General features: G+C 37.0%; 3 protein-coding genes and 1 long non-coding RNA gene across 5 annotated transcripts; 1 reads left to right on the top strand and 3 right to left on the bottom strand.

Moving 5' to 3' along the window:
• Window positions 1–1,586: 1,586 nt before the first annotated feature.
• On the bottom strand, window positions 1,587–2,717 carry LOC141902311 (coactosin-like protein). 2 transcript variants are annotated; one of them, XM_074789974.1, is made up of 4 exons: window positions 2,302–2,717; window positions 2,135–2,217; window positions 1,901–2,058; window positions 1,587–1,730 (listed from the first exon to the last, which is right to left on the bottom strand). In XM_074789974.1, the coding sequence occupies exons 1-4, from the start codon at window positions 2,382–2,384 to the stop codon at window positions 1,623–1,625; spliced, it is 432 nt and encodes a 143-aa protein (XP_074646075.1). In that variant the 5' UTR covers window positions 2,385–2,717; the 3' UTR covers window positions 1,587–1,622. The 2 variants fall into 2 exon arrangements, with proteins under 2 accessions (XP_074646075.1, XP_074646076.1); XM_074789975.1 differs by having other exon boundaries at window positions 2,260–2,379.
• Window positions 2,718–2,855: 138 nt separating this feature from the next.
• Window positions 2,856–3,792, bottom strand: LOC141902310 (coactosin-like protein). Its single transcript, XM_074789973.1, has 4 exons — window positions 3,619–3,792; window positions 3,452–3,534; window positions 3,220–3,377; window positions 2,856–3,072 (listed from the first exon to the last, which is right to left on the bottom strand). Exons 1-4 carry the CDS (start codon window positions 3,699–3,701, stop codon window positions 2,965–2,967), a joined length of 432 nt encoding a protein of 143 aa, XP_074646074.1. The 5' UTR covers window positions 3,702–3,792; the 3' UTR covers window positions 2,856–2,964.
• Window positions 3,793–4,894: 1,102 nt separating this feature from the next.
• Window positions 4,895–8,893, top strand: LOC141901358 (aurora kinase C-like). Its single transcript, XM_074788551.1, has 8 exons — window positions 4,895–4,986; window positions 5,139–5,344; window positions 5,651–5,762; window positions 5,846–5,925; window positions 6,319–6,457; window positions 7,067–7,215; window positions 7,418–7,649; window positions 7,992–8,893. The coding sequence occupies exons 2-8, from the start codon at window positions 5,139–5,141 to the stop codon at window positions 8,136–8,138; spliced, it is 1,065 nt and encodes a 354-aa protein (XP_074644652.1). The 5' UTR covers window positions 4,895–4,986; the 3' UTR covers window positions 8,139–8,893.
• A 5,705-nt stretch (window positions 8,894–14,598) lies between these two features.
• LOC141902838 (uncharacterized) lies at window positions 14,599–15,440 on the bottom strand. Its single transcript, XR_012618956.1, has 5 exons — window positions 15,398–15,440; window positions 15,207–15,319; window positions 15,001–15,061; window positions 14,767–14,927; window positions 14,599–14,680 (listed from the first exon to the last, which is right to left on the bottom strand). It is a non-coding gene; the product is annotated as an uncharacterized LOC141902838 (long non-coding RNA).
• Window positions 15,441–20,028: the final 4,588 nt, after the last annotated feature.

Here is a 20,028-nt window from a genome sequence, read left to right as displayed (position 1 = left end):
CAGTATAGTTCACTCGCTCTTCTGGCTTCACAACAACATCGGTAGTTGGAAATTCAGGGGTTTTATCGTTCTCCAATGGAAAACAAATCAGTTGAATGCATGAAGCGGTTACCGCCGTACAACAGCGACTACAGATTCAGCGTCATTCTTTACACATGTATCTACGGTCCTATCATATTTACAGGCGTTATAGTGAACATCTTAAACCTTATTGTGATACATCGTTTGCATACCCACAATCCGATCTACACGACCATCAAAATATTAGCTGGATTCGATTTATCGTTCATGATTTGCGCGATGTTTCTCTATCCTATCCGAACGCTTTATCTGTATAGTTTATTAGGGGATATTTTGTACCATCTTCACGACTGGTATTTCGGATGGTGGTTTATCACGATCGTTCAGCCGTTTTTCTACGCGACGCAAATGGCTCGAAACTGGTCGGTGAATCTAATCAGCCTCGAGCGGTTATTCGTCGTTCTTTTCCCGTTGAATTACAAAAAGTACTGGAATTCAAAATCACTCGGTTGCATTTTATTAACGATTATCTGCGCGAGTATTTTCTGTAACTGGAATCTATTCGTACCGGATGTGTTTCCGGGATTGTGGCAGTGGTCGTGCTTGAAACCTCACCAGAAAATCTACACGATATATTTCTCGGGGACACCAATCAGACGCTTTTCAGTGCCTCGCATTCTGTACGATACTAATTATGTGATATACGTATTCGGGACCGTATCCTTACCCTACCTCATAATGTGCACTATAAATGTAGCTCTTGTTGTCGCCCTTAAATTCGCAAATCGACGACGTCGGCAGATTTCCTCCTCAACTATGGACAAAACCTCAGCAGCAAAAGATCGTCAAATATTGAAAATGGTCGCAGCCGTTTTGATAGTTTTCTTTTTTTGTGAAGCTCCCGCTGTCATCGAACGTTTAGAAGGTGTTATTATGGGACAACTGTCTATATTTACGCATCAGCAACAAATGGCGATGCGTAAAGTTGCTTTAGGTCTGTCAATGCTCGATTCAATTATTAACTTTTTTGCTTATTGCGCCGTGAATAAAGCCTTTAAAAAGACGTTTTTTGAACTTTTCAAATTCAAAACCTGTCAAAAATTGTTCTCGTCGTTTCGCAAATAACGATCGTCAATATTTCAAAGTTCATCGTTTATATCTCAGAATTTTCATTTTTCGTGTGGCGATGCACACTTGAAAACGATCCCCAACAGAGAAGAACGAAACGACGAACGCTTGATAGAAACGAGTAACTGATTATTATTCACGGTAACGACCTGAGCCTGCTGCTGTTAAGGCGGGTATTCTTGATAGTAACTATACATCATCAGCTCATCGGAAGAGTTTAAGGTTTCTACATATATAATTGGTTTACCACACTACGGATCAAGTGGATGATTTGAAAACGATCGTTGAAGATAAATCACCATATTTAATTTATTAGTGAAGACTCATTCTGCTGCATTTCACGAAAAGAAAATCAAAGACAAGTTTGATCATAAAGTGACTTATATTCTATACAAAACAGAGTATATAATACATAATTAACTTGGTTTTTCAGCGATTATACAAAAATCGTCAGCAAAAAAAATCCGTCCATTTTATTTTCCAGTTCCATAAGCAGCCCCACTAGCATTTTCAAGCATATTACGTATTTTTGTTTCAAGAAGATCAGCTTTCTCGGAACATAGGAATTCCTTCCCGAAATTCTACAAAATGGATATCATTATCATAATACTGCTTGTAGCCGAATTATAGGTAAATGTATATAAGTTTACGTAGGTGATTCAAAAATCAAATGTGGAATAATTGAGGCAATCTCTTTTTTAAATGATGCGACAATACAAGAATTCGACAATACAGGCACTGCAATACGAACCGAGAATATCGACTTCACGAATGCTTTATCGGTGCTAACTTTAGCTTTCTTTAGAGGAGAAACAGCGGGACCGATCCACGAAATAAATGCAAACTTCGCTCGTTTGCTCATTCCATCTCCGGTAATAAAACGAATATATACATAGGCTCTGTTTCCGTCTGAAAATGTATCCCACCGCATATAGTGAACGGTCTTTGAGCGGGTTGAATATTATGACCTGTGATTGTTACTGACCGTTTAGATGTTTCATGCATTCGTCGTAATCATCACCGGTTGCCGAGATATACAATTTCTTATCATTATATTCCAATATAACCCTGTAAATAAAAATACGTTTTATATGAAATTATGATATTTACATTAGTGGAGTTATGATTCACATTCCAGTCATTCTCAGGTACCATGTTGTACTTGTGCTATCACTACGAACATCTTCATATGCGGCATTTACTGCTTCTTGATCCTCAAATAATTGCGCTGACATCTTTATTGCTAAAACTTACAGACTATAAGTACGTGATATAAAGTCTGTTAACGTCTCGGTGTAAAGCGTTACCAAACTTCGTCGCCTGGGCAATCCACATGACATTATATCAAAGAACCCCGTCTAAAGACGGGTTCAATGATTTAATTTGTGTTGATTATTCTGCGCTTCTCGTGTGGAAACCACGGGTAATTTTATTTCAATTAAAAAGGGATTATCTCACTTATTCATTTGATTGGTAGATTTGACTTGACTTGATTTGGGTGGTCGGTTGAATTTACATTTATGATGTTTATTTTTTTGCATATCACGCCGTGAATAAAGCCTTTAAAAAGACGTTTCTTGAACTTTTCAAATTCAAAACCTTCTTCGGATCAAGTGGATAATTAGAAAACGATCGTCGAATTTATATGACGTAACCATATTTGACAGACCCATTTTGCATTTCCCGAAAAGAAAATAAAAGACAAATTTTATCATAAAGTGATTTAAATTCTATACAATACAGAGTATATAATACATAGTTAATTTGGTTTTTCAGCGATTATACAAAAATCTTCGGCAAAAAGAATCCGTCCATTTATTTTCCTATTCCATAATTAGCTCCACCAGCTTTTTCAATCCCTTTACGTATATTGCTTTCAAGAAGATCAGCTTTCTCGGAACATAGGAATTCCTTCGCGAAGCTCTGCAAAATGGATATCAACATCATAATACTAAAATAGCTTGTAGCCGAATAATAGGAAAGTGTCAAACTTTACGTAGGTGATTTAGGAATCAAATAATTGAGGCAATTCCGTTTTTAAATGAAGTCTACGAATTTGACATTACGAACCTGGAATATTGACTTCACGAATGATTTATCGGTGCTAACTCGAGCTTTCTTTAGCGGAGGAACATCGAAACCAATCCATGAAATAAATGCAAACTTTGGTCGTTTGCTCAATTCATCACCGACGATTAACCGAATATAAACATAGGCTCTTTTTGTTTCTGAAAAATGTATCCCACCGCATATAGTGAACGGTCTTTGAGCGGGTTGAATATGACCTGTGATTCTTACTTACCGTCTAGATGTTTCATGCATTCGTCGTAATCATCACCGGTTGCCGAGATATACAATTTCTTATCGTTATATTCCAATATTACCCTGTAAATAAAAATACGTTTCATATGAAACTATGATATTTACATTAGTGGAGTTATGATTCACATTCCAGTCATTCTCAGGTACCATGTTGTACTTGTGCTATCACTACGAACATCTTCATATGCGGCATTTACTGCATCTTGATCCTCAAATAATTGCGCTGACATCTTTATTGCTAAAATTTACAGACTATCAGTATACGTTATAAAAGTATGTGTACGCCCCGGTGTATATGTTCAAGCGTATGCCAAACTTCGTCACCAGCGCAAACATACTTCATGACCTGATATATATATGTTTGTAGATTAGATAGTCATTATATTATATATCCGCAGTGTATTTTCGGTATTTTTGCATTTGCATGATAAGCAAAGAATTACTCGGTTAACAATTGCAGTCAATTTTGGCCGTCTGAATTCATAGATTTATTTATCTTATCATCGGGATTTCACTTAATTGTAAATTATAGTAATTAATGCGATATTGAGGAATCAGACTTCACCCGGGTCCTGCGAAGCTTTTTTTCTTCGAACGTCAAAAAGCCCGTGTGAGACAATAGGGGCGGATCCAGGGAAAGAATTTGACTGCCTTCTTAATTTTGAAATGCCGGGCAAAAGGATTTAACGCAATGTGCCGATCCAAGATGCCAAGCGAGCACCACCGAAGGATGGTAACGGTCGGCCTTTTTTCAAATGTACGTCCTGCACCCAGAGGAAAAGGCAAGACTAGAGTACCTTGTGCCCTTCTTTTATTATTCCGCCGTAAAAATACCCTAAATTTTGGATGATATGTCATGACAATGTAAATTTGCTTTTCCTGGTGCCGACAATAACTGCAGATGCAAGGGGCACACTGCATGCGTACTTCGAATCTGCGCCGGAATGTATAAAGTCTAACGCTTCAAATTCAAAACGTCACTAATTTTTGTCATCGTATTGCAAATTACAATCAGTTATGATCATCATCACCATCATTTCAGAGTTCATCATTTAAACGCCCCAGCCGCCGGATTAATATCAAGTCGCACTTCCCGTTCGACGGAAATCACAACTATAGACCGTCGATTACATGAACCCATTAAAACACGTGGCTAATATTTACATTTTATTGAGCTGAATATTACGGTAAAAAATAGCTAAACATTACGAGTGCAATACGATGAATTTATCATTTTAAAAGATGTGTGATAGATCAACAGATTTGTTTTAATTCGTGCCGAAAATACGAGATTACATTAATTTAATCAGTATAACTAAATATGAATTTAATTGAATTGAACCATTTTTATTATGAACCAATCAAAACAGTTGTTACAAAGTCATTATCCACCAATCAACTACGAGGTGCCAAATTCGAAAGGTTTTGCCACATTCATTTATTCTTGGCCCTTTTTAAAAGGATTTCAAAGTCAATTTTGAGGTGTTTTCCGATCAAGAATTTAGATATTGAATAGTAAGGTGTAATTTTATATTATTTGTGCTATTCACTGTTTGATTTGTGGAGACAAACAGGCCTCAAAAAGCTCGTCAAATAATCCATCAAAATATATGGAATTCACGCCCACGGAAAATGAAAGGAAGTAAGGTTGCTTGTTTATATTCTAGATGATGGAAGCTAAGCGAGTTCTGAAAACAATTCAACCAAATGTGAAAGCTGATAGCCTTCATGGTCCTCAGTCGGGGGAAAAGAAACAATCTAAAGCAGCTCCTGCGGCAGCCACTCCTGAAACAACCAGCAGTCAGTCATTACGAGCTCCTGCGAGTGCGGAATGTGGTGGTGGTGAAAACAGCGGCAAAAAACCAGGAGCCATGTAAGATATCAGCCATCCGAGGCCTGGTTCTTATAAAGGATTACTCCTTTGTTCTAAATCAATTTTACTTAAACTGAACTAGCGAAGAAATTGATTTTAAGATTTGAATCTTTTTGAGGAACTGGGGCCAAATTTGTATCACCAAGCAAGCTGGCGTGGGGGGGGGGGTTGTCTTAGGGCCTGTAGTAATTCAGTTTCTTAAAGTTAATTAGGCTAAGGAATTCCTTTTTGTGAAACTGATTCTTGAAATGCATATCTTAGGATTGCTAATGTCTGATCTGATCAATGATTGAATCCATTTCACAGGAAAAGATGGGAGCTCAGTGATTTCGACATCGGTAGACCACTCGGTAAAGGAAAATTCGGACATGTCTATCTAGCTCGGGAAAAAAAGAGTAAATTCATTGTTGCGCTAAAGGTAAGTATTCGATTAATACTGAAAAACTCTAAAACCGAAACTGATTTGTAATTTACCGAAGTTGTTTATGATGTCGATTGTAGGTACTTTTCAAATCTCAACTACAAAATGCTGGAGTCGAACATCAGTTGAGAAGGGAAATAGAAATACAGTCACATTTGAGGTGAGTTGTTTTCTGAGACTGACGACTGAATCAAACTGCATCAGATGGAAATAATGTGAAAAAATGTGAAAATGGATTTCGGCTAAAAAAATTTAAAAACTATGAAAATATGTGAAAAATTCAGAATATCTGGATCATCAAAGTTTTTATACCAAATGTGGAGCTAAGAATTTATGCACAAGTTGTGTTGAGGTGTAGAAAATTTTTAGAAATCTGTCTGGACTGTGATCAGTATAATTGATTAAATGTTGTTTTACTTTGATGGCAAAAAATATGTAAAAATAAAATTCGTTTCGAAAATAAGGAAGGCTTAATCGAAACTTCAAATCATCAATAGTCCGACCTGCAGCTGTATTGATTGATATTAATCCGAATTGCTGCTTCTATTTACAGACATCCAAATATATTGCGATTATACGGATATTTCTACGACGAGACGAGAGTTTATTTGATATTGGAATACGCCCCACGTGGAGAATTATACAAAGAATTACAGAAATTTCAGAGGTTCGACGACAGAAGAACTGCATCTGTATGTACAATAAAATCAATATATCAAACGTTCATTGAGTATGTATGCAAAATATAGACAATGGTCATAGCTTGTGTTATGCATTACATATTTTCTAAGGCAGATTTTGATATCGAAAGTATTGCGGTTTAAGAATATCATTAATAAACTCTACTGGCTGCTGCTTCTTTTGTGTATGTGTCGGAAGATAATTCATTGTAGAAACTGATAATAACATGCCTTACACACGTTATCATATATAAAGATGTTATCTAGCGATTAGGCCAAAAAAAATTGATACCTTGTTTCTCCGCTCTGCTGAGCTTAAATGTTGACCCGGCCGGCCGCCTATCTACCCTATACATTACTATTTTTAAAATCGTGATCAATTTCACCATAACAGACCCGGCCGCTATAGAAATGAACTGTTTATAAATTTTATCATATTTTACAAAAATTACCCGGCCGCTGCGGAGAAACAAGGTATCATTTTTGTTTAGCCTTAGTTTAAATTTGAATGAGCTTGTGGTCTCGGCAGTAGTGTGTCATTATACATAATAAATGAATGCTCCCAGAAATGAGTCCCTGTCGTGTCCGTCGTATAAAATGGATTTTTTTTCACAATTTCAGTATATTGCGCAACTGAGCAAAGCGTTAGCTTACTGTCACAGTAAAAAAGTTATTCACAGAGATATAAAACCAGAGAATTTACTTCTCGGTTTGAAAGGAGAATTAAAAATAGCTGATTTCGGTTGGTCGGTCCACGCTCCGTCATCCAGGTATAAAACTGTCGGATTAAATACACTGATCTGCAACGGGATCCAGTTCTACATTGTGGTTTAGAATCCGGTTAAAACCAGTTCATTTTCGATGTTTTTTTAGCTCATGAGTCTAGAGTAAAAATCTTAACTCGCAACTGTGGAACTGTGTCCAGATTTCATTCCAGTATCTAATTGATATGAACGTGATATTTCTCTGCAGGAGAGCCACATTATGCGGAACTTTAGATTATCTGCCGCCTGAAATGATAGAAGGCAAGACACACGACGAAAAAGTGGATTTATGGAGTCTGGGAGTTTTGTGTTATGAGTTTTTAGTTGGTAAACCACCGTTTGAAGCTGATTCACATACTGACACGTACCGTAGAATTGCACGAGTTGAATTACATTTCCCTTCACACGTCTGTCAGCCTGCTAGAGATTTAGTTTCAAAGGTTTGTTCAAATTATGATGATAATAGTTTGCCATTCAAAAATGCTTAACTAACAATCTCAAAGTTTTTGTCTTGAAGTTAAATCTCATAGCTAAAACATCTTGCGCCATTTTGATTTTGATTAAGCTCTTTATAATCTTTTTGTGCAAGTTCAAAATTTGTTCAATATTGAAGATATCAAAAAGTATCTGTATGAAGAGGCCATTCAAAAATTGATCTCTTCCTACATGCATGAATTGCTGAAATGGGAATGATTGATCGAAAATCAGCAAAGTTTTGTGTACATTTTGAACTAACTTGTTGAATTGTCGCACATGTTAATTTATTGATGATTTGTTTTCAGTTATTACGTCATGATCCGAGCAAACGTTTACCGCTTAGTGAAGTTTTACAAGATCCGTGGATTAAATCAAACTCTACTGATGACGCTCTTCTCACTCCTAGTATATCCACTAAAGTAACGAGTAAGACTTCATCGGCGCAACAGTGAACTAACTACAACACTCAACACTACATTGTAGTGCAGAACAATGGACTAACTGGAAAACTACAGTGCTGCATATCAGTGACTTGCTACAGCATAGTGAAGATAAAACTGACTAACTACAAAGCTACAGTGTAGTGCAGATCAGAGACTAACTACAATACTACAGCGTAGAGTAATTCAGTGGACTAAGTACAACACAATAGTGTAGTGCGGAACACTGTACAGAGATGATTGATGTCTCTTGTAGATTAACGTGTAATGAATCTTTGAAACTGTAAAATATTGCGATGCTGTTTGATATGAATATTACTCACTATTAACTTAGCATGATAAGATCGGATCTATAGAACCGCTGTAAGAAGATAACTGTACATTGTTCTAATCGTGATATTTACGGTAGACTTCGGGCCAATTTGACAAACTGCTCCTGAATTTAAATGTTGACTCCATTTCTTGATTTCTGACATTCAAACTCTAACTATTGCCATTGAATTGTATAGTCTGCTAAGTATGTATGTTTGTATGTAGCTTGTGTGTATGACAGTGAATTGAATGTTGAATTTGTGTGGTCCAATGTCCCAGTAAGTGAAGTATGGGTGGACTATGATACATTTGTGTGGTCTGTACAGTCCCAGTAAGGTAGTTACTGGAAGGCTGCCGTGATGTTATTTTCATATGTAGTTATTATTTCATCTTCCACCATGGAGTATATTGCAATTGTTTTGTGATGTGAAGTTATTTGATTTGAACATTTATTATTCCATAGAAATTTAAATACAATGTTTGAATATTCATTTTGTCGTATCATGTATTTCAGCTATTATTAAACTATTAATTTGCATCTTATTGAAAGTGACTAGTCATTTTTTATCGAATGGGCTTTAATATCGTGCATGTGGTTCTAGTCAGTGTCGGAGGATGTTCAATTTCATTATGGGCAAATTAGACTGGTTGCCGGAATTGCAGCTGCAGTACCAGTCTATTCCAAAATCAGGAAGTAATCAAGCCCTGGTAAGCGAGGATAGTCCGTCGAATAGACTGGTCTCGCAGTCAGAAAAAAGATCGGATGGAATTCATTCATTCATTTAAATACTCCAGCACACTCGCATTCTCGAGTATTTTTTGGAGCGTGCACGTCTGTGTTGTTAGAAGAGAAAGAAAGAGAGTGTGCATAGAAAATCCGATTTATAATAATTATTAAACCTGATAATGTACATTGTATATTTATTTATGCATTTAAGAGATAATGTACATTTTAAAAACACTTATTCGGATTTTGGAATAAATCTAGGGGTGTGCCACGATACCGGCTTCCTGAAGGATTCAGGTGACTGGGTCAGGACAACTGATGCAGGGAGAGTATTCCATCGGGCTATTGTTTTTTGGAAAGAAAGAGTACTTGTAGCAGTCACGTGTTGCTCTTATGGCCATGAAACGGAGGGGATGGCCACGACCTGTAAGGCGCGTGGGTTGGGTCACATTCACTGGTACGGGACTGCCACAAGGCCGTGAACAATTTTACACACGAGTGTTATAGACGGCCTATAGCTCTGCGCTCTTAGAGGGTCGGCCAGCCGAGGGGCGATCATGGCACTTCAATTCCTCAAGGGTCACGACTAATGAGTACGACTTACATTTACGAGTTACTTCGATAAATTTCAGTCTGAACTGTGGCAATTAATTGCAGTTGTCAACTGATGAATGATTGCTCTAATAGACGCATTAGGGGAGGGGGAGGGGTCAGTGCAATTGCGTACTGTAATGCTTAATGCATATGATAAACGTAGAGGGGAGGGGGGTTGGAAAAGTCAAATGCTTGTTCGAACCCAGTAATTACTGCTACTGCCGATTCAGTGGTCCTGGTGCTGAATAGATGATGTACGGGTGTGTGTGGGCTCGAACTAGGATATCAAGATAAGATAAGATAAGATAATTTATTACTCTCCAAGATTTCTATCGTGATCGCCATCTATTGGAATTTGGCTGAACTGATGCGATGGATTGGTCTAGTCAGTTCGGCCAAATTCCAATAGATGGCGATCATAGCATCATTGTCCTTGGTTATTGTATATAAAGAAAATATTTGACGACATTGGCTTATCTTACATATGGTCATAGCAATACATGGAAAATTATAAAACGCTTTCCAAGTACGTGAAACAAGTCCTTCGTGACCAACACGTACAAGAAATGCTTCAAAAAGTGAATGACGATCAGCAGTATGTTAATTTCAAACTATATAAGAACGATGTTAAACTTGAAAGATATATAACTCAACTTGACGGAAGTTTTGCGCATAGCTTATTCGAATTCAGAATTGGTTCCTATTTATTACCGGTAAATAATCGATCGAACGCTCATATAGACAGAAGAGAAAGACTGTGCCCTGCCTGTAAAACCGTAGGAGATGAGCGTCACTTCATTTATGACTGCACTTTGCTAAGTGATCTGCGTGATTATTCCATCCATTTAAGTATGTCCAGAAACTTAGAAATATTAAGGAATCCTACCCCACAAATAGCTAAATTTATCCAGTTAGGTTTAAGTTTATACAAATCCCTCCAGTAAATTGTGTATATACGTGTGATATATCTTGCTGTATATAATTCAATCTCTGTACATGCTTTGTCTGTAAATAGTTTTACTGAAAATTAGATTTTAAATTTTGTTAATTCCTATTTTGTTTTGTCTATATGTATATAATTCTGTTCATGTTTTGTAAATTTGTATATTTCATATTTTGTATTCAATCTTGCCTCCACGTACCATTCTTATGGTTGGAGTGAAATAAATATCTTATCTTATCTTATCTTATCCACATGTTTACGCGTTGAAAACGATCGTCGAATTATACTTATGCCAAGGAAGAATACTTTTTTGCGCCTTTGTAGATTTTAAGAAGGCTTTCGACTCGGTTTGCCGGGTTACATTATGGAGAAAATTGATAGAGAGTAGCATTACGGGGAATTTTTTGAACGTAGTGAAATCATGTGTTAAATTTAACGGCAACACATCACATTATTTTGCTGCTGATAGAGGTTTAAGACAAGGTGAAGATTTATTACCCATCCTATTTTCCTTATTCTTAAACGCTATTGAAGACTTTTTTGCTACGCGCGGTTAATCAACGTTGTCGTATATTGAAAAGCTTAATGTGAATTGTGACCCAGAACTAGGGACTTTACTTAACTTATTCATTATCGATGCGGATGACACAGTCATTCTTGCTGAAGATGAGAAATTTCTCCAGTCACATTTAGATACATTATTTGAAGATTGCGCCGACAACGGCCTCACGGTGAATTTTGATAAAACTAAAATGTTCAGCCAAATTCCAATAGATGGTGATCACAGCATCATTGATAAACTACGCAGATGTCCTAGGTTCGAACCCAGGTGCCGATTATAGATCCCAGACGCATATTCTGGCTTGTTTTTTTCGAAAAATATATAATATAAACGCAAGACAGCAACATTTGCCTATTTATTCCGCATTGGTTTACAAACTTGCTAACAATTGCTCATTGATCATACGAAGGCATTTAAATTAAAAACGTAAATAATTTTAGTCGTCATAAAGCACCTGCCTTTTTGAGAAGGTATTGGTGTGGTCAAGCATTGAATTGAAACCCTCGCACCTAGGGAATAAATCAACGAATCCTTACATGCCAGGGTAAGAATGATAACTTAGCATGCCATGGTATGAATCCGTGGGACTGACGGACTACATAAACAATTTAAACACCAGGGGCCGCTTTCACAAACACGATCAACTTTTTTAACTGAATTTGTAAAGAAATTAACATGTTAAGTTAAGTTTATCATATCTGTGAAACCGAATACCCGAGGTAGGATTTGGTTTTTGATGCGAAAGGGTTTCAATCAGTTTTAGATGCTGCAGTTTCGCACACTAAATACCGAGTGTATTTGATTCAGTTGAGTTCGAGTCCAGTTTCACGAAGAAAGGATGAATCAATTTTTAGAGTTCTATGTTCATGAAACCGGGTCCACGTGATCCGTTTCACATAGCCGGCAAGGGTAAACTGCAATTCAACAATTCCATGTCGATAGGACCCCATGGAATTGTCACTTTGATTCAGACTTTTTTCAAAATAAAACGTTTGAACGCAATTGGTTTGTGAAACTGGACCCTCGGCTCAATTTCTTAAAAGACTTTACTCAATCGAGTAAATTATTTCTATGAAACTGAACCAGTGGGATGTGACGCACAGAGTGTGTGAAACTGCTGGCGTCTGTATTCATAACTAGAACAACACAGAAAATTCATCTTTATTTCAAATAAAACATTAACGTCAGTTCGCACGAAATATTATAGTCCCACAATAAAGAAAACCTTTCGACTTTTTTCAACATTTTGGTCTCATTGATTGTGGGACGTAGTCATACAAAATATGTCCATTTAACAAAATAATGTCCATTTACAAGTTTATACATTTACAAATTGAAGTCATGGTTTCATTGATTGAGTGACTTAGAATATGTCCATTTACATAATACATGAGTATCATACGAATCTAATACAAAACCAGATCAATGAAACCGAGTCCCGAGATACAAACAATTACAAACTAATGCAGTTACATAGAGTGCGTTCATCTCATGCCCTTGATCCATCTCAGAAAGCCCATCATTAGGGTTTTCTCTAATAACCTCAATTGTGATTAGCTTGGCAAGGCATATAACCCATTATCACTGCTTTGCAGCTATATTTAACCTAATATTCAATCAGTAAAAATTAAAACCCACCTTACACAAATTTGAAAGGATTAGGAAACAACATTTATGAGTCTCTCTAGCAATCATCATGAAGTTTGAAGAAATAACTAAAACAGGGAAAATAGAGGGGAAAAACAAGTTAATTGAGGGAAGTAAAGCTGGAGAGTAAGTGCTTAGGTTGAGAGGTTTTGTTATTTTGTGCATAGGTTGTTCTAGTTATTTCTTCATTTACTTTTATTATCTTGATTTCGATTCTTGATGAATAGATTACGCCTTTAATGTTTTAAATTTGTATATAGAAGGGTTTAAATCATATATTCTATGCCCGGGTCAGGCTATTCATTAGCAAAAATTACAATACAATTTTGAGAGACAAATCAAGGGATAACTCTATTGTTTTTATGGATATCTGCACTCTATGAAACCATCACAAACAAGAACAACAGTTGCCTGCTTGTGCCAGCCAGCACAATATAATACCAGTAATATATTTGACTTTAAACTTTACAATTGCAGATCTCGGAAATAGTGGCAGCATATCAATCTGCAGGTAGATGGCTGGTCCCTGACCTTGTCAAATGAAATATCAGTCGCCACTTCGTCCTAGAATAAGAGAAAACTTGCATCTGCAGATATTACATTGACAATGTTTGATTGAATTAACCGTCAAGTGGAAATTAGTTTCTGAAATTATTTCATGAAATGATGAGTTATAGTTCTAAAACTGTTGGACAAATTTCATGCTGCAAAAAAATATCAAACTATGAAAAGAATCAGCAACATATTTACAAAATTACATCACATTAGAGCAAAACTGACCACTTCCAAACTCTTATTGGATTAGTTCAGTGCCATTCTGACCATGCAGACAATTTCCATTTCTAGCAGGGTTACACTTCCAAGAGTCACTATGTCATAAAGTTTAGAGTTAAGGGAACTGATCATTTCCTGAAAAAATAAATTAATAAATAATTGAACCATGCAGTTGTATAACAAGCAAGAACCAGGTTGAATTATAAATAGAGAAAATTACTTTAGTTTGAAATTGTCAGTTAAGTTGTTATGCAATAAGAGTTGTTTTATATTGAAACTCACAGCTTTCATTTCACTTGTTTGCAGAATTGTCAGGCTGCATGTGAGGAGGATCTAGCAATACGTTTGAGGTGAACTTGTTTCTAACCAGGTCTTATAAGCTGTAAATTCTGGCGCTGGATGGATTTTATTCTGTAAAGAGAAAATAGATAAATAAAATAAAGGGATGTCAAGTGTGTCTGAACTATTCGGAAAATAACTATTTTTCTTACTTGTTTTGAATATTGTAAGACAACAGTGATTTCTGGTAGATTTGATGGGGATGCAGCAGCAGCAGCAGCAGCAGTCTGGAGAATCACACATACAGTACAGAATCACACGTCAAACGTTACAGAATAATTAATTGTTTGAATATTATCAAATTAGAGCACTAAGTTGAGTGATGAAAAACTCACCACTTCCAAACTCATATCGGATTAGTTCAGTGCCATTTTGACCATGCAGACAATTTCCATTTCTAGCAGGATTTCACTTCCAAAAGCCATAACGTCATGAAGTAAAGAGCACTGATGATTTCCTAAAAAAATAAATTTAATAAATAATTGAACCGTAAAGTTTTATAACAAGCGAAAACTAGGTTGAATTATGTAGAGAAAATTACTGAGTTTGTTTTAAAGAAATAACAGCAGCTTCAGCAACAACATAAGTTTCTTCACTATTTGAAGGTGAATATTTTTAGTTTCTCCAGCTCCAATTAGTGTTTGGTGCATCACATTCTGGAAAGAGAAAATTAAGCCTGAAAATGATTAATGAAATAAATAGAAACTGTGGCTTGTTTGGGTTCAACAGACTGAAAACCCACCCGATTTTTGAGTAGTTTACCACAATGTGTTGAGTGTATGCAGATTTCTCAGGTGTTTGATGGTAGCTTTAGACTGTATCCTCTAGTAAAGCGTTGATACCTGCCAACACTGACCGATTAAAAACACATCATTTTCCGGACTTGATTTGAAGATATATCTCCTGAAATAAGACAATATAGTTTATAACCGATAAAGCACCACAAATTACAGCAATAAATCGATATGAAACTCACCACTTCTGACTTGTGTTTGTAGAGCGCAATGTTTACTGCAAGTTCAGCTTCATTTCAGGCCCTAGAATACAAAAGTTGTATAATTTTGATAATTTGAACTTTGACCAGAATAGAAGTGATTGGAAATTCACCTTCACTGATTAATGTAGCTTCTAGGTTTATAAATGTACAGTTTTATAGAGACTGGAATCTGTCGAGATATTTACCGGTACTTGTTTTGTTTTGAGGATCTAAAGCGATGTCCATCTTTAACTAATGTGAAGTGAATTCCAATGTTTACTGTTCACAGATTCTTTCACGGGTTTCACTTATTTCAGCTCTTAAAAACAAATGTATTAGTGTTAGAAATTGTCAGTTAAGTTGTTATGAAATAAGAGCAACGAAATCAAAAACTCACCATTCATCAATGTTTTTAAGCCAGCGGTATTTGAGGTTGACTGTTGGGCGCCAAAACTTCCATAGATCTGTTCACTGAAAATATGTATGGAAAACATAAAGATCTTGATAATTCCAACTTTGATCAGGAAATAAATACATTTTAACAGTTGAAAACTCACTTCAAACTAAGCAGTGATCTTTGAGTGATTGATTGGTGGAAACAAAACAGATAGAAAAATTTATATAGAACAGTTCTCTAACAATGATGAATTTCCAGGTTTTACCTGCTATCGCTGCCGCAATTGTTCCCGGTGCTGCTGGTGGTGGTGCTGGTGCTGTTGCTGCTGCTGCTGCTGGTGGTGGTGCTGGTGCTGCTGCTGCTGCTGCTGCTGCTGCTGCTGCTGCTGTGGTGTTGCTGCTGCTGCTGCTGTGGTGTTGCTGCTGCTGCTGCTGCTGCTGCTGCTGCTGCTGCTGCTGCTGCTGCTGCTGCTGCTGCTGCTGCTGCTGCTGCTGCTGCTGCTGTTGAGCTAAGTAGCTGCAGCTGCTGTGTGTGTCTCATCCTGTAAATGGGAGTAAAACTTAAGCTTTAAGTTCAAAGGTAATTCAAAACATCAACAGAGACTGAGAAGAATTCTCTAGAGAAATTAATTACCACTTTTAAATGAGTCTGTTTTAATAGTAAATTCTATTGCATTTATTTCATTCTGAAAAGAAAAATAAAAATAAATCAGTGACAATAGAGCAGAATGTAACATCTCAATGTTATCAATCAATCAGACAGAAACAGTACAGAATTTATGTAGATTAAACTGTTTACTTATTTCATACCGATTGAACAGTTACAGATACATGTAACATTGTGTACAGATACAGAGTACAGATCACTGCATTACTTCATCCTGTGATTGAACAGTGATTTAATGTTCTCTCATTTCCATTAGATTCCCATCCGCCTAACTAAAACATCAGAACATTCCTACTCACCTAACCTCCCGACCCGACCCTCCCGGACCCTTTCCCTCCCGCCCTCCCAGACCCCTTCCCTCCCCCCTCCCGGACCCCTTCCCTCCCCCTCCTGGACCCCTTCCCTCCCCCCTACCGGACCCCTTCCCTCCCGCCCTCCCGGACCCCTTCCCTCCCGCCTGGCCACCCTCAATGCCCTCCCGCCTGGCCCACCCTCAATGCCCTCCCACCTAGCCCGCCCTCAATGCCCTCCCACCTGGCCCACCCTCAATGCCCTCCCACCTGGCCCACCCACAATGCCCTCCCACCTGGCCCACCCACAATGCCCTCCCACCTAGCCTTCCCATCGCCTCCTGTCTCCTCCTCAGACACCACTCATCAATAACTACAAAATGATTTGCCATTTTTCATGATCATATCAATTTCATGTATAAATCAAAATCCTTAATCAATTGCATCATTGACCACAGATACTTTCTCTACAATTTTGGAGGTATTCAGATGATCTCAAATGATCATATGCCTTGTTCGGTCTAATAAATCAAATGGATTCATCGAATTCATTCAAATCATTCCTATCATTTCTACTGCCTCCAATAAGTATTCATAATATATCTCAGTTTCACGGCAAGTCGCAGCAGTCATCTGTTAACGAGTTTCAGTTGTAGAGGTGTTTATCTCCAAAACATCAAACCAAACCTGAGGAACTGAACTAATAATGTTGTAAGGGAGGGGGAGGTATACGGAGGGTTCACCCGAACCAAGGAAATAAGCCCGAACCAAACCTCCACACTTAAAAAATATTGTGAGAAAGGCAAACACAAACCAAGGACAAGAATGATGTGGCAAAACAATTAACGCTATTTATGTTGCTTCAACAATTCAACATGCTGCCACTCATATTATAAAACTGTATGAACCAATGACAGTCGATAGTTAGATTAGATATTTCTATACTCTCTACTAGAGGTTTTATATAAGCAAGTTGTTTTATGGAATCTTATTCATAAGATTTATCAATTATTGATTATGAACTGCTGATGTTTACAAAATATATACGTCATAAATAATTTGTTTGTCTCTTCAAGTTTGCACTTGAACCCAGTGGAACAAATCGAACTCCAGCCATTTCCCTTCATTTGCCATTTTTCGTTTTTTTCTCTTTTCTCTGACTTTTAGTACTTGAGTCGAGGCAGGAATAGACCCCTGCTCACCCTCTAAGCGTGCAGGACACTAAACCTTCGAATTGCTCTCGGACCCCGCTCTTTATATTTCTTCTTTTTTTTCTTCTTTTGAGTCGAGGTAGGAATAGACCCCTGCCCGCCCTCTAAGCGTGCAGGACAATAAACCTTCGAATTGCTCTCGGACCCCACTCTTTATGACAGCATTTGATGCTGTTTTCTTTTCTGGTTAGAAGCCACTTTGCTTTATATTTTTTCTTTTCATATTTTTTATTTTTCATATGGCTTTTCCTTATTTGTCGTCTCACTAGAATTCTCATCAGTTCCGACTGGGATCAAGTTTAATCTTGGAAGACAAACAGCAAAAAGTTGTTATTTGCAGCAGCAGCAGCTCCAGCAACAGTAGATGAATCTTTTATTAACTACGTCATTAGTTCTATTCTCAAATATTGTGTCATGAAGGCACAAGAAATAACTTGTAAAATCTTTCATTCATGCTGACCAGTCAAAGTTTGGTTCATAGCCCTGGTTGAGTGACCAGTCAAAGTTTGGTTCATAGCCCTGGTTTGGTGACCAAAGAGTCGAGGTTTGGTTCATGGCCCAGGTTTAGTGGCCAAAGGGTCAAAGTTTGGTTCATGGCTCAGGTTTGGTGACCAATGAGTCAAAGTTTGGTTCATGGCTCAGGTTTGGTGACCAATGAGTCAAAGTTTGGTTCATGGTTCAGGTTTGGTGACCAAAGAGTCAAAGTTTGGTTCACAGCCCTAGTTTAGCGACCAAAGAATCAAAATTTGGTCTATGGTTCTGATTTGGTGACCACGGAAGGTTAATATAGCTCATGGCCCTCGTAAAAGTAAGTCAGTTTTATGACTCTGGTTTGATTAGCAAATAACATGAGAAATTGAGCGTTGCATATGTTGAATAGGAGACTTGGACTAAACACACATCACTAACATTAAGTCAAGAATGGGCTCAAAATCTTGAACTAATTGATAAAGTCCGAAATAATTGACTAAGTTGAGTATGCGTGTAAAATGATGCATTGATCGAAGTCTCAAAGCTATCATAAACTGACAAATTGATCAAGCTCTGATAATATTTCAGCAGAAGATGAAATGACTTTCATAAACTGATATGATCGTGAAAAATGGTAAAATGCAGTAGATATCCCTGCTTTAGGTCGACTATATCCTAATACTAATAATCATCTTCAGGAATACTGTATTCCTTGAGCTAGTTTAGTTTATTCAACGTTTCGACTATATTCTAATAATCATCTTCAGGAATACTGTATTCCTTGAGCTACCTATCAAAGTCTCAATATAGTAGGAAGGTCGCAGTAGCTTAACTGTGAAAACTACATCTGGTTGAATATTATCTGTTTTTACGACTTTTAAATTCAGTAAAATATTTCTTGATATAAGTATAATTAGTTCACAGCCCTATAAATTATGTCTAGAAAATAAGACACAGATAGAAATATACTGTCATCAATAGAATATTATCCTATTCTAAAATGAATATCATAATAGAACCATAGTCTCTCGGTGTCAGTCTTTGTACCACCTATAAATTGTTCAGTTTATTTCAGAAAATGTGTCCCATATTTATGAAACCACTAGGATAAATCATTAAGGATAACTAATCATTAAGGATAACTAATTATCAAGGATATCTATCTATGAATAGTGATAAAATGTGCCATGCACTGCTGAATGCAAATGAAAGGTGTCTGAAAAACCATAGAAGCGATTTACAAAACATATCACTTATTCTAATAAGTTCTATACTCTTCTTCAAAAAATGAAGAGTAGGTCTGTCTTAGAATCTGCAGTAAAAGAGGAAGCAGCGATGAATGTGACTGCATCTCGACTCTCGTCAACAATTTTCTAAGTCGTCCTTTACAGTTCCCAGTATTTACAGCGGTTTCAAAAAGAGCACAGAAGAAAATAGAATACATCTTTCTGCTAGAAATGTATTCAAAAAGAAGCAGTAATCACCAAATACCAACAGTAATTATTACGTAAGATTGTTGTTACATTGAATTGTTCATTAAACCGTATTTTGATCGGAGCCAAGGAGCAGTTTGTGACCATTCAAAAAATAACACTCATTCGTGACCACCTTAAATGATGGCCCAAAAATTGAAACGTCCCCGTTCAAAAATCTGGGGGCAATTATCTCTTAACGATTGAGAGAAGTGACGTTGAAATTACGCGCGCACTCACCGGGGATCAAACCCGGGTCTCATAGAAATAACAACCAGTAAAATATAACTCGTCCAATGGTTATACTGCTTGTTGTATAACAACTGTATCATGACATGTTGCAGTCACGTGTGGCCGCATGACGTGTTTTATAATGATTAATCGTTTCTTAGAATAAATAAAAAGATGGGTCACATTTTCTGAATTATCCTAAACTTCAAGACTAAAAAATAATTACGACTAAACCTGTACCTGACCCTAAACCACCCCCACCCTATATCCCTCCCTCCAAAGTCCTACCA

Source organism: Tubulanus polymorphus, chromosome 3 (assembly GCF_964204645.1).
Source record: "Tubulanus polymorphus chromosome 3, tnTubPoly1.2, whole genome shotgun sequence".
Lineage (NCBI taxonomy): Eukaryota > Metazoa > Nemertea > Palaeonemertea > Tubulaniformes > Tubulanidae > Tubulanus > Tubulanus polymorphus.
This window is presented reverse-complemented; position numbering and strand designations above follow the sequence as displayed.

What these genes read in the sequence shown, in the direction of transcription:
- LOC141902311 (XM_074789974.1), bottom strand. Translation starts at nt 2,384, where the DNA reads ATGTCAGCGCAATTATTTGAGGATCAAGAAGCAGTAAATGCCGCATAT. An exon ending in GATAGCACAAGTACAACATG is followed by an intron (nt 2,218 to 2,301) that starts GTACCTGAGAAT and finishes TTTTATTTACAG; the next exon opens with GGTTATATTGGAATATAATG. An exon ending in TCGTGAAGTCGATATTCTCG is followed by an intron (nt 1,731 to 1,900) that starts GTTCGTATTGCA and finishes TCCATTTTGTAG; the next exon opens with AATTTCGGGAAGGAATTCCT.
- LOC141902310 (XM_074789973.1), bottom strand. Translation starts at nt 3,701, where the DNA reads ATGTCAGCGCAATTATTTGAGGATCAAGATGCAGTAAATGCCGCATAT. An exon ending in GATAGCACAAGTACAACATG is followed by an intron (nt 3,535 to 3,618) that starts GTACCTGAGAAT and finishes TTTTATTTACAG; the next exon opens with GGTAATATTGGAATATAACG. An exon ending in ATGCATGAAACATCTAGACG is followed by an intron (nt 3,378 to 3,451) that starts GTAAGTAAGAAT and finishes TACATTTTTCAG; the next exon opens with AAACAAAAAGAGCCTATGTT.
- LOC141901358 (XM_074788551.1), top strand. Translation starts at nt 5,139, where the DNA reads ATGATGGAAGCTAAGCGAGTTCTGAAAACAATTCAACCAAATGTGAAA. An exon ending in AATTCATTGTTGCGCTAAAG is followed by an intron (nt 5,763 to 5,845) that starts GTAAGTATTCGA and finishes TGTCGATTGTAG; the next exon opens with GTACTTTTCAAATCTCAACT. An exon ending in GAAATACAGTCACATTTGAG is followed by an intron (nt 5,926 to 6,318) that starts GTGAGTTGTTTT and finishes TTCTATTTACAG; the next exon opens with ACATCCAAATATATTGCGAT.